This window comes from Corvus hawaiiensis, chromosome 15, assembly GCF_020740725.1.
Source record: "Corvus hawaiiensis isolate bCorHaw1 chromosome 15, bCorHaw1.pri.cur, whole genome shotgun sequence".
Lineage (NCBI taxonomy): Eukaryota > Metazoa > Chordata > Aves > Passeriformes > Corvidae > Corvus > Corvus hawaiiensis.
The window spans coordinates 16733780-16746154 of NC_063227.1; the positions used below are offsets into that span (position 1 = coordinate 16733780).

A 12375-nucleotide genomic window follows, 5' to 3' on the forward strand; every position below is an offset into this window, starting at 1 on the left:
CAGGCTGGGCAGAGCATTGACTGGGAGCAGTCCTGAAGAAGGAAGACTTTGGAGAACTGGCTAACAAGGAGCTCAACATGACCTGGCAGTGTGTGTTTGCAGCTCAGAAAGCCACTGTGTCCTGGGCTGCACCAAAAGCAGTGGGACCAGTAGGGTGAAGGAGGTGATTCCATCCCTCTGGTCCACTCTTGTGGGACCCTGCTGGGAGTGCCATGTCCAGCTCTGGGGCCCAGGGCATAAGAAGGACATGGACCTGCTGGAGTGAGTCCAAAGGAGGCACAGAGACAATAAGAGGCTGAAACACCTCTGCTATGGAGAAAGGCTGTGAGAGCTGGGGCTGTTCAGCCTGGAGAAGAGAAGGCTCTGGGAAAACCTTAAAGTCCTTTCCAGTGCCTAAAGGGGCTCCAGGAGAGCTGGAGAGGGACTTTGGACAAGGGCATGGAGTGACAGGACAAGTGGGAATGGCTTGAAAGTGACAGAGGGTAGGTTTACATGGGCTTTTGGGAAGAAATTCCTCCCTGTGAAGGTGGGAAGGCCTTGGCATAGGTTGCCCAGAGAAGCTGTGGCTGCCTCTTCCCTAGAAGTGTCGAAGGACAGGCTGGATGGGATTTGGAGCACCCTGCTCTAGTGGAAGATGTCCCTGTCCATGGTAGATGTGATGCCTTGGAATGGCTACCTGAAAACAGAAGCTGGACAAGATTAAGAGAATAAAAGTAGGTATTTATTGAGTGCCTTCAATAGGAACACCTTGGGCAGTCAGAAGCTCCCAAGGGGCTCCACCCAAGATGGACGCTGGGTCACGGGTTTTTCACACTTTTGTAAGTTTGGTCCATTTGCATATCAGGGTTAATTCTCCAGTGATAATTCCAGGTAATTATGCCATTACCCCAAGTTTGCTCCCCCTGTCCAGAGGCTCAGTTTACCTGTTTTAGGGCCTGGGACAACAAGGTGTCCTTGAGTTCAGGCCCAGAGAGGGTTTGTTATGCCTAACCAAAACATGAGAACAGTAGCTGACAGGCTATATGAAGTTTCAGAGTTACATACTAGGCAGTACAGGATCTGAAAAATATAAAAGCTAAAACCTAAGGCATCAAATGGTCTTTAGTATTGCTTCCAGTCCAAACATTCAATGATCTTATGAATTTATGCTTTATCATAGTAAATTTTGCTGTGTACCAGTATTTGTACAGCAAAAAGAAGCTGGATGAGTCCAGTGACCATACAAATATTTGAATTTATGTTGTGTAGGCTGCAAAAGCTGGCTGGATGTCAGAAAACGCTGTATGACAAGAACCTAAATAGGAAAAGAATTAATCTGCATTCCCTGTGGACTAACCACAAGCAAAATGGTTTAATGTAACAGTATTTCAGGACCACAGTAATATGAAGTCATGGACACAGAAATAGATGGTTACAATTCCTAAAGGTAGTAAAGGCAAACAAGTCTGTAAAACCAGCATCTGATTTCACAACACAAGTCACAAAACTGTTAAAGAATTGGAAATAACAATGTGGAAGGCAAGAAACAGAAGGTAAAATCAGCAGGGACAATGAGCTCTGATGTTCTGATTCATTATAAATGCATCCTGCCAAGGTAAAAAGATGTCCCTCTATCTCATGGGGAAATCACTGACTAGAAATAAAAGAGGATTGTGTATTTTCATTTACTGAGTACAGAACTGCAATTCCATTTGTGAAATGTAAACACAATCTGAACTTAAGGCACCAGGAACTTTATTTTGCTTTCAGGTAGGGCAGTACCAAACTATCTTAATTTACATTTAAAAATGGTTTGAGCCCTTAGAGCACAAGAACAAATCAAAGAGGACAACTACAATACACCTGAATAACTACCTAGAACAGTTTTTAAAACACCTGCCTTTCTTCCACGCAGGGGGCCATGATGGAATAAAAAATGGAGAGACGTGGAAAAGATTTGTGCATTAGACTGGCACTTACATTTCCCAAATGTCCTCTGGGAGGTTGGCTGGGATCTCTGTTAAGCCCCTTCCCCGACAATCCACGACATTGTTGCTGCAGGTGCAGGCAGAAGGGCAAGTGATGGAACTGGTGCTGCACGACGGGGGCTCGGACTGGGAACCTGAGACACAAGGAACACATTAAATGGTTTTAAAAAATGATTGGCTGAGATTTTAACAACAGAATACATCAGGCTCTGAGTTTTGCAGATCCTCTTACTATATAAAGTAATAATTTATTTGCAAGTGAATATAATATTCTACAAATCAACTGCAAAGAAAACATGTAAAAGATTACCGTGTTCTTATTCCTCCTCAGTCTCCACTCTATCAATCTCCTTCCCTCATGAACACTTCCCTGGCCTCCTTCATGATCACTCATATCAATTCATTCAAAGATTTTTAAATTAAGCTTTAGGCTCAAGTAGTATTTCCAAAAGTTATCTTTGCCTAGAAGTTTCCACTACACAAACACTTTTTGAGTACTTTTACACATTGAGAGACTGTCAGCAGCGACGACTTATGTTTTTGAAATGAGGTAAACTGTTATGGCGTGAAGACTGGGAATATAAAACTAGTTTTTTCAAGATTAGACAATGTAGTTAATGGAAACATAAAAAGAATTTAGAAAAACGTGAGTTCAAACCTTCAAACCCTTGCTTAAGCTAGACACAAAGAAACAAAGCTACTCACAGAGCAAAGGTGTAGCATGAGGACATTGCTCTACACAAATTCTAGTCAATTCATTAGATTCAGGCTCAATTATGTGTCATTACATTTTTTTGAAACTGCAGCAATTATGTCAATTTTACTCAAATGGTTATGATTCCTACATTTCAAGTTTTGATATATGCATACATTTAGCCATAGGTAAAATGGGTTTGCTATGCTAATTGAGGTTATCAAGATGTAGCAGTTATTGGTTTATTTATAGTGAGTCGTATTTCCAAAGTACATGAAACACAAGAAGCCTCGAGTATCTTCATGTGTGAAGGCTTGTGCAGGTAAGAAGTGAAAATCGTAAAAGATTGGCCACCCAAAAGGTGGAAAAATAAAAACATCGTAGTTGTCAAAATACAAATACATACAAAAACTTGGAAAAACCATACACAAAGCTGTACATTCTTGGGTTTGTCTTGGAAAAGACCATGACAGATACTTTCATGAATTCTAACTACAGGTGACCAAAAAAAAAAAAAAAGCATCAACTTGCAATCCAATGTACATTGGGACAATTAAAAATGTGATAAAAATGCAACATTCCTTTAAATTTCCTCTCTTGATTAATGCCTCCATACCTGCTCGGCTTGGCCCTTAACTCTACACAGCTGTCAGTGAGCTTATATAGAAAGCTACACGTCCCTGCTTTCACAGCCTTGTAAAAAGCACAGAAAAGTCAATATTGGAGAGACTTCTGTGGCATCTCTAAGTGTCATTATTTTCAAAGGCAGATATAGTTTCAAAGGACATCAGCTGAAAACTTCTGCAGGTGACTTTACACTTGCAGAGGGAGCCCTCCTGGAAAGCAAAACACAATTCCTGTGAAATCATTCCTTCTGTGAGAAAGGTGTTGCATTCTGATGAGAATTATTTTCAATTTGTCTGAGTTTCCTTAAGTTCAAGCACACTGTCATTTAAATATTATTTTGTAACCAGGGCTGACAGAACTGCCTTATATTAAAATACAATGTCTAGTTTCAGGATAAGATCACCATTTCAACTGTGGGCAAAACATTGCCAAATTCAAATACTGGATTTGAAATATTTTTATTGGGTCATCACCTGACTTTTTGTCAGGACACCAGAAGAAAACTGTGGGTTTCACAGCTCTGTGTTTTAAACATAGCTTTCATTGATGTTAATCAGAGCTGTGAGTTGGCAGACCAGACCTCAGAGCTCCAATCCAGGCATCCAGAAATTAGATTTTAAGAGGTAGTGACTGTCTGGAAATGAAAGGATCTCTTAGGAAATTTGTGGCATGGGCAGGAGCCAAATACATTCTTTATGAGAGTGGGCAGCTGCTTTCATCATGAGATGATCCTAATGATCCTTTCTCTTTGCTAAAATACCCTGTCTCATTTACAGTCCACTTTCCAACCACCTTGACAGCTGCAGGTAAGGAGTTTTCCATCAACAGTCTTTCATCTCAAGACAGAGAAGAATCATCTGGGCTAAAAGTTACTGTAAAAAGAATTCAACAATGTAATTAAAATCTAAATCCATATGCACATGGTCCAAGGAAACAAATTCATATTTATCAGGCAACCTGAACTTTGACTTGTTCCAGTTTCAAGATATTATTATTGTCTTAACACAGTCTGAACATGTGACCATGCATTTCATACAGTAGTTAAGTGGTAGCTATTTGAACTAAACAAGAAAAAACAACTTCACTAATTAAACATGTACATGTATAACAGGCAGGACAAGCAGCTCTCTTGGGTTTGCTTTCTGGCCATAGAAATGCAGGGCACACGTGCCACCGTTGTCAGTTAATAGAATTCCTGCATAATTGACAGACATGCTGCACAGCAGCACTGCCAGCTTTGTCTTTCACAGAGTCTAAGGTTTCTGTAAGATTTTAACTGTGACTAGTTCCAAAAGTAGTTTATATTGCCTCAAAATGCACACAGTCCTCTGTTGTGTTTGTGTGACAACAAGAGGTTTGTTCTTGGACCTGATCACTAAGTTTTACCTTTTCTCTTTGTCTGCCTACCTTGTGGTACAATGGCCATAAGCAAAATGAAGGACAAGCAAGTGCAAACGAGCTATTGCAAGCTTTTAGGGATAGGAAGAAATTATCAAATTAGGAAGAAAATTCAGAAAAATTTCTTCTCTGGGAGGTAAGAAGTTGGCAACAAGGCCAAATCTTCCATACAACCATTTTCATCTCCACGTCTGATGTGCTTTCTGAAGAGGCTTTGTAGCAAGGGAAAAATGCATTTTGCACAGTTATAGCACCACAACATATCACTGGGGGTTGGAGAAGCAGTAATACACTCCCTTTTTGTTAGGGCACAGCATGAAAAAAGCTGATGTGTTGCCAGTTGGAGCTCTAAGAGTCATTGCTGACACCACTGTATCTAAATCAACAGCAGAAGGTTTAGTGGAGCTCAGCTCAGCACCTCCCCAGTTTGTGTGACACAGCACTGCAGAGTGCTGTGAAAGACAGGGCATGCAAGGGGGGATTGGATAAAGCAGTCTGAAAAGAGAGAAAAAACAGAAACAAATCTTTGTGGAACAAAAAGCGGGCAGCAGCAGTAGAATCAGAGAATCAATAAGGCTGGAAAAGACCTCTAAGACCACTGAGTCCAGCCATAAACCCAGCACTTCCAGCACTAAACCACATCCCCAACCACCACGAGCACACGTCTTTCTTCTTCATGAGCAAAAAGAGATCTAGACTGTAGATTTCTGAGAACTTTAATGATGAAAAGACTTTGTGTATAAATTGCTATTACTATAGTGAAATGCTTTTGCTTACGTGTTTCCTTGGCAAAGAACAAAATACTGTATTGCACATGCACCCTCAACAGGCATCTAGCACATATTCCATCAGCTCTCACACAAACAATCATCTGTTAAGGTAAATGTTTCTTGAATAACATTAGAAACAGAATTTCAAATCTGATTTGGAATTAATGGCCCCACTTCAATGAGGATCTATTGTTAGCAGATCTATAGAATTAGAACACCAAAAAATCCAAGGGAATTTAATTAGTTCAATGTTTGTATTGTTGTGGAGAGCTGTTAAAGACTGGTCAAGAAAACAAGTCTAAGTAGGCTATGGAATATAAAGTTATTAAAATTTGGGTATGACTTTCATAGGTTTGCAGAGTATAGGCATACAGATGATCAAGGGCCCTGACGCAACACAGCCTCTAAAGAAGGATATTTGAAACATAAAAATGAATTTTCCTTTTGCTGACAATAGTTCTTCAAAAGAAAAGACATGGGAAAGGCAAAAATATTTCAAGATTTCTCTTTGTGTCCTTCACAAGTGCAGTAAACTCCTTACGGCGTGGATGCAGCAAAAGGAAATGACCATGGACAAATCAGCTGCATTTATTATTACTCCCCTTCTGAAGTTGTTCTCACAATCTGTCATTTCACCATTTCAGATCTTTTATAATACACAGCAGCCCTAGTTCATCATGTTAATTATATTTTTCTCTGAGATAAAAATCATCAACTCAGTCATACATTTTGCTGAAAGAAAAATGCTAACAAAATGTGGAAACCACTATAGGAGCATGATTAACAAAAATTACTATGCATTTTTTGCCTGATGCAGTGGAACAACAGTGTCAATAATTATTGTAGTTAATATTTGGCACCACTTTAATTTACAGTCTTAGACTATGTGTTAGAAGAAAAGAGGAAAGAGAGGGGAGACTCAGGACCCAGAAGTTTACAAAGAAATCAAATGCTTTTTTCAAATAAGTCTCTCATTGGCTCTCTTTTAAAAGCAGCAAACAGACTAATATTACAATTAGAATAGAATTATTATGCTGTATAAATGAACAGTTTAAATGTCCCAGGCATCTAAAATAAATTCTGCAATTACTAGATAAACTAAATAATCTCATTTGCACTGACACCCAATTACAGCACACTAAGCAGTGTGTTTTATTACCTCCTCACCTATCCAATCACCTCTGCAGCAGCTCCTTTCCACCAGCAAAACGTTAGTTATTTGTAAAACATGTTAATGGGTTTTAAGATAAATCTGACAGGACTTACTGGTTAAAAACCTGTGCTGACTTTACATCATTTAAAGTATATCAGACATGAAATTATTGATCAATAAACAAAACACTACAAGTATTGCAGATCCATAGATATAGTATGACCTTTTGGGGTGTAATTAAACAACCCATTGGAAGTTCTGACAATGCTGGAATATCTGAAATCAATTACTACTCCATGAGCCATAGTTTGCACTAGATTCCCAGTGCCATATGAGCTAATTTATTCTAAGTTATGATATGAACTAATTTATTCTAAAACACCTAAAGCAGATGTGTTGCTCCTGACTGATGTCTGCATCCCAGTTTAAAGGGACATTTGAGCACAGAGTCCCACAGAGAGATATGGGCAAGGGAACCACAACTGACCAAACGCAAAGTTACCATTTCTTACTGAGGGCAAATATTCCAGTAATGGACAAAATTTTACGAATTTGTTGATCCTACACAAATGTGCAGCAAATGGTTTGAGCAAATATTTCCATCTATGGTTGTTCAACAGCTATTTGCTGAGAAGAGCTTTAAGATTTCTGATTAGTAACTTAAGCCCCTAATTGATGTTAATACCATTGAGTTCATGGTATGCAAAAACTTGCCAGTCATGAATATTCATTATTTGATTCAAGTTCTCTTTTCTGCTTTGCTGAACGTTCCCAAACAGTAAATTTATCTATTAAAAATTCATGGCACATAAGCACAACAGTTCTGTAGGCAAAAGTCAACACTAATCAGTTTACAAATAAATATCAAGGAATAAAACTGGAAATACCCATCTACACCAAAAGGAAGGTCTGGCTTAATGAATGAAGCCTACTTTATTCTACAAAATCCTACTGAGCATGTTTCAAAACCTATCAGTAAAACAACATCACTGAAAATCAGACCTTACTTCACACTGTCTTATCCTAAAAGCACTAATATTGCAATTATTGAATTAACAATAATAGCACCACAATTATATGGAATACTACTAAGAAAAATGAACAAAGTAGAACAAAGAAGCAGCCTCAACCATAACAACCAAGGTTGAATGGGTGAATTTATTCTTTGGAAGGATTAATAAAACAGAAACTGTGAGACAACTGAAGTCTACAAAACTATGATAAAGTGTTTTTCTCTCAGGGAAATTTATTCCACCTAAGCCTTCCAAAGGAGGCCAGATTATCTCTTATGCCCTGTGCCCGCTCTGAGCTTTTCTTTCAAGGTCCATATCCAGCCCTGTCAACACAGGCATGTTCACCTTAAAGCAGGTAGAACTTAACTTTCCAACTACTGCACCAGAAGGAAGGCTGCTAGTGTGCATTTGGTTCTCTGGGTTTGGACACTGCCTGCTCTTCCAAGGACTAAAAAAATTCTAATAGAGAGTCTTAAAAGACGGAGTGCTTCTGCAGCTCAAATGGTGTCCATGCACAGTCATCTCATTAATGCCAATTCCACAATTTGTAGCAGCACTCTTGAAGGTGCATGTGAAGTGACATTTAAAAATAGGTCCAGAAATAATACAGCGAACTTATAAATATATTCAAGCATAAAAATGAAGAGGAACATAAATTATTTAAGTGGAAAGATGCCACCTGTACAAGGTTAAAAGATAGATAATGGCCATGATCAATTGTAAGCCTGTGAAGGGATCGTAGTTCTAAACAGGTGATCCACCATGGACTGTTCCATGAAGTTTGATAAAGTTATGGAAGGAATAGAAAGAGTTTAAGATTACTCAGTCCTTGGCCTTTGATTTACTGCTATTTGAAAAGGAGTTTTAAATACTACATGATTTTGTCTGCGTGCACGTTTTTCTTCGCTTCTGCCCTTATCTACATCCTGCTGCACCAAGCACGGGGCTGTCCCTGCCTCAGCACAAAAGCTGCTCTCTTCAGGAGGAGGAGGAGGAGGATGGGATTCCCTCCAGTCAGAAGCATTACAGATTGACAGAGCTATTCAGAAATGGCAGGCACAGTGGGACATGTCTCCTCATAATGACATCCAAGGGCTCCAGTCTGGTCATGAGCTTCCCCATGGACAGATCTGGAGTGGGGAAATGCTTTTTTCCAGGTCAGTGGGCAAGAACTGAAGAGTGAGGCACCATCCTCTTCCCTGGGCTGCCCTGGGATTCCATGGGGCAGATTCCTTGGCATTTGGAACATGCTAAGGAAGGCAGGGAAAATAAAGACCTTTCCTGGGACAGCCTGGGGTAGCTGCCTCTTGTCTTTTGCAAGAGGCCCCTGGTATATTCAAGCTCTTTAAGGTGTCTGGAAATTATAGAATAAAATTCTTACAGATCTTTGGAGCTAAACATGTTTGTCTGCCATTCCAAAGGGTAAATTCAATGAGCCAGGAGATCCCTTCAGTTTCGCTGTGGGGTGTTGGTGCCCAGCTCTGCCAGGGAAGCTGCTGTGAGAAGAGGCCAGGGCAGTTCTGGCTGCTTCCATTGGGCCCCACAGCTGAGCCTGCCCATGCATCTCCTGGTGCCTCTGTCAGAGTGCACCTGAGAAAGGGCAGAGAGGTGCCAAGCAGCAGGGAGCCAGGAAAACGCTGTGAGAAACAGCCCTGTGAGCAGCAAAGTCAGAGAATGAGACGGGGAAAGAGGTGCTGGAGCAGATCCTGGTTTCACCCCAGTGCTGTGAGGAGGGGGAGTGTGAGCAGCCAACCCACCACAGGTGTAATGCCACTATATAAAATCACTGATTTCATTATCAATAAAGCAGAAATTCACACAAACCTGGTGTTGACTTATATGCAACTTTGCAATTGTCCCCTATTAATTTCTGGAATTCTGCAGTTATTTTATAAGCAGCTCTGTGCTTACTTTCATTACTCTTACTAACTGTGTATTCATAAATGAGTTGCCAATCACATACATGTATTAAACAGAAAAAGTCTACAGATGCCATGCAAAGGCTTGTCCACATTCTCAAAGTCAACCCTGTTCTTCTGTATGTACCACAACTGCTCTCTGTGAAACAGCTCCAAGCACAGCTGTGGTACTGCCATGAAGCATTTTTTTCTCTACCAAAATACTAGCAACACAAGTAGTAACAAAACAAACCACTAGCTTTGGACATTAACATAAAAACTAATCATGTTATTATTTTTAGAGCAACAGTTCAAAAGCTCAATGGCTGAATAATTATACCCTAACCTGCCATCATTAAATAAGCATTAAAGTGCTGTACATACTGCTCTGGGGAAAAGAGAGTTCCAGAAAAAAAGGCTAATTATACTGAAAGGTAAGACATCATTTTCAGTAATAAAACTAAATTTACTGTAATTAAAAGCCAATTTTCAGCTTTGGTCTTTAAGGAAATATTAAGTGCTGTAATAAATACATATTTATCCTTCAGATTCACAAGGTGGTCCCCCGAATGAAAAACACCATATGTGGCATCTTACATACTAAGCAAGTCAAGAAGTAAATTCCTACAGTATGAAACATCATCACTGCTAGCACAAGAGTAAATTTAGATTTGTAATAAGAAACTTAATGGGAACTGAAAACAAACAAACTGATAAATAGTGATTAGTATCTCTCCAAATTTCCTATACAATTTCACTTGAGGAGCAGCTAACAAACGCACAGTATTGAAATGTTTCTTCAGACTAAATGTAAATGTTAGTTTGTGGTAGCAAACTGTAACAGGACATAAAAATTCCATTCAGCGTTTCACAAAAATTCCCCAAGATCAAATTTAAACTGCAATTTTTACCAAAAGGCTTTATAAGTCATACACACTTCAAAGCCTGCCTAGATTCCACTTTAAGAGCACTTACTGGGTCTATGGATGGTGACAAAAAGCAAGAACAGTGAGAAAAGAGTTGCCCCATCTAAGGTGACTCACAGGTCACTGTTTTGGAAAGGGGTCACAGTTAGATGAAGTGGTTAAGCTCCCTTCTAAAAGCAATGAAGCAGCTGTACAATGAGGATGTCCCACAAGGCACAAAATGACCATTCACACACACAGGAAAAGGTCTCCTCCTGCTCCCAGTTTGCTTATCCAGCTCTTTAAAAACGAGGGCCATTAGCAGCTCATCTGCATGAACGGGGGATGGACTGCAGGGGGAGGAACCCTCCTCAGGAGCTGCTGCCCGGTACCAGCCAAACCTGCAGCATCAGCAAACACTCCTTGCCCCTCTTTGAGCTTCCAGGAGCCCCAGTCCCCCGTCCCACTGCTGTATCCTCCTGTCCCACTGCTGCCTGTGCACACACACGGCCGCAGGGTGCTTTAAACAGGAGCAGACGGGGGGAGTTCCCCTCCCCACACACTTTTCCTTTGGCATCTCCTGAATGCTTTCATTAAGATGCTGAGCCTGAAGAGTGCTGTTTTATTAGCTACTCATTGTTGGTTGTCTCCTCAGCAACGTGCTATGAAGTTATTAGGAGCAATGACAATCTCCTGAGTTCCGTGGTCTGGCCAGAGTAACAGCTATGTTTGAAGACTGTTTGACCTCACCCAAACAAATAAATCTGCTTCCTTATTAGGGCTTCCAGTCTGCATGAAGCAGCAGGAACCTAACTTATTTTTCCACTTTATTATACCTCAGCTGCAGTCTCACCACACTAGATCTTCAACCAAGATTTGGATCAATCCAGTGTTTTCTCAAAATCAGTATCAGTTTACTTAGCTAGAAAACACTTGGCTATGGTAATAATTTCTCTCTAGTTAATTTCAGACTGAATTTTGACTTATATAGTCCAAATTATGCATCTTGATTTTCTTCACATTCTTTCCGACTCTCAGAATGGGAACTAAGGGTCAAGAATGAAAGAAAATGGTTTCTAATATAAAAAGAGAACATTGTGTGGATCCACCTTCCCTCTCTACAATGCATGTTTCATTATTAAAGAAGGCTATCTTGGAAAAGTACTACAAATCACACATTTTAGACTTAGACATTTCATCAACTCTTAGAAATATCAGTCTCTGGTCTAGCCTAAGAAGTCTTACTCAATCTTCATACTCCAGTGCAAATGATGTCCACTGTAGAACACATCAAACTACTGGCCAAATCTAGAATAAATCTGGACAGCAGCTGCAGTATGCTACAGATCATGGTACGAGACACAATGCTCCTGTTTAGATGCACAGGTATCCTCTCATGTATATACTTAGGAAAACCAGAATGATTCATCACTGCAAAAAAAATCCAAACGGGGTCAGGGGGTTCTGCACAGAGAGCCCTGAAAAGACCAAGGTGCTGCTGATGGCATAACTTCATGAACCCAGTGCTTTGTTTGCAAAGCTTCATAGCCGTGCTGTTGCAAGTGAGAAAAGATATTAGAACTTGACATAACTGATCAATATGTAAATTAATTTCAACTTCAATAAGTAAGGAGAGGGTAGAAGAAAAAATCAAAGAGCCATAATAAAACTTATATGAGAGGAAAATGAAATAAAATTACTATCATAAGGAGGTCAGAGGAGGACAAGAGACAGACAAATAGGCAGAGAGAGGGAGAGAATGTGTTTGAGAGAGACAGACAGAAAAGGAGAATCCAGTCCAACAGTGAAACATCTGAGCATAGGAAGGAAGCTGGGTGTGATCCAGGCAAAGACTGGAAAGCTCTAAGAGGTACTGAGCATAAGCCAGCACCCCCAGATGCTTCTCTGCTACCTAAGGGAATATAAAAATAAACATCTCCCAAAGACCAG

At 40.1% G+C, this 12375-nt stretch overlaps 1 protein-coding gene across 2 annotated transcripts in view; it reads right to left on the minus strand.

The window, feature by feature from the left end:
* SLIT3 (slit guidance ligand 3) overlaps positions 1-12375 on the minus strand; it is a 486134-nt gene that overhangs the window by 174997 nt on the left and 298762 nt on the right. For both annotated transcript variants that reach the window (XM_048319827.1, XM_048319828.1), the window contains one exon: positions 1960-2101. In XM_048319827.1, coding sequence (XP_048175784.1) covers positions 1960-2101 — 142 coding nt within the window. The remainder of the gene's footprint in view (positions 1-1959; positions 2102-12375) is intronic.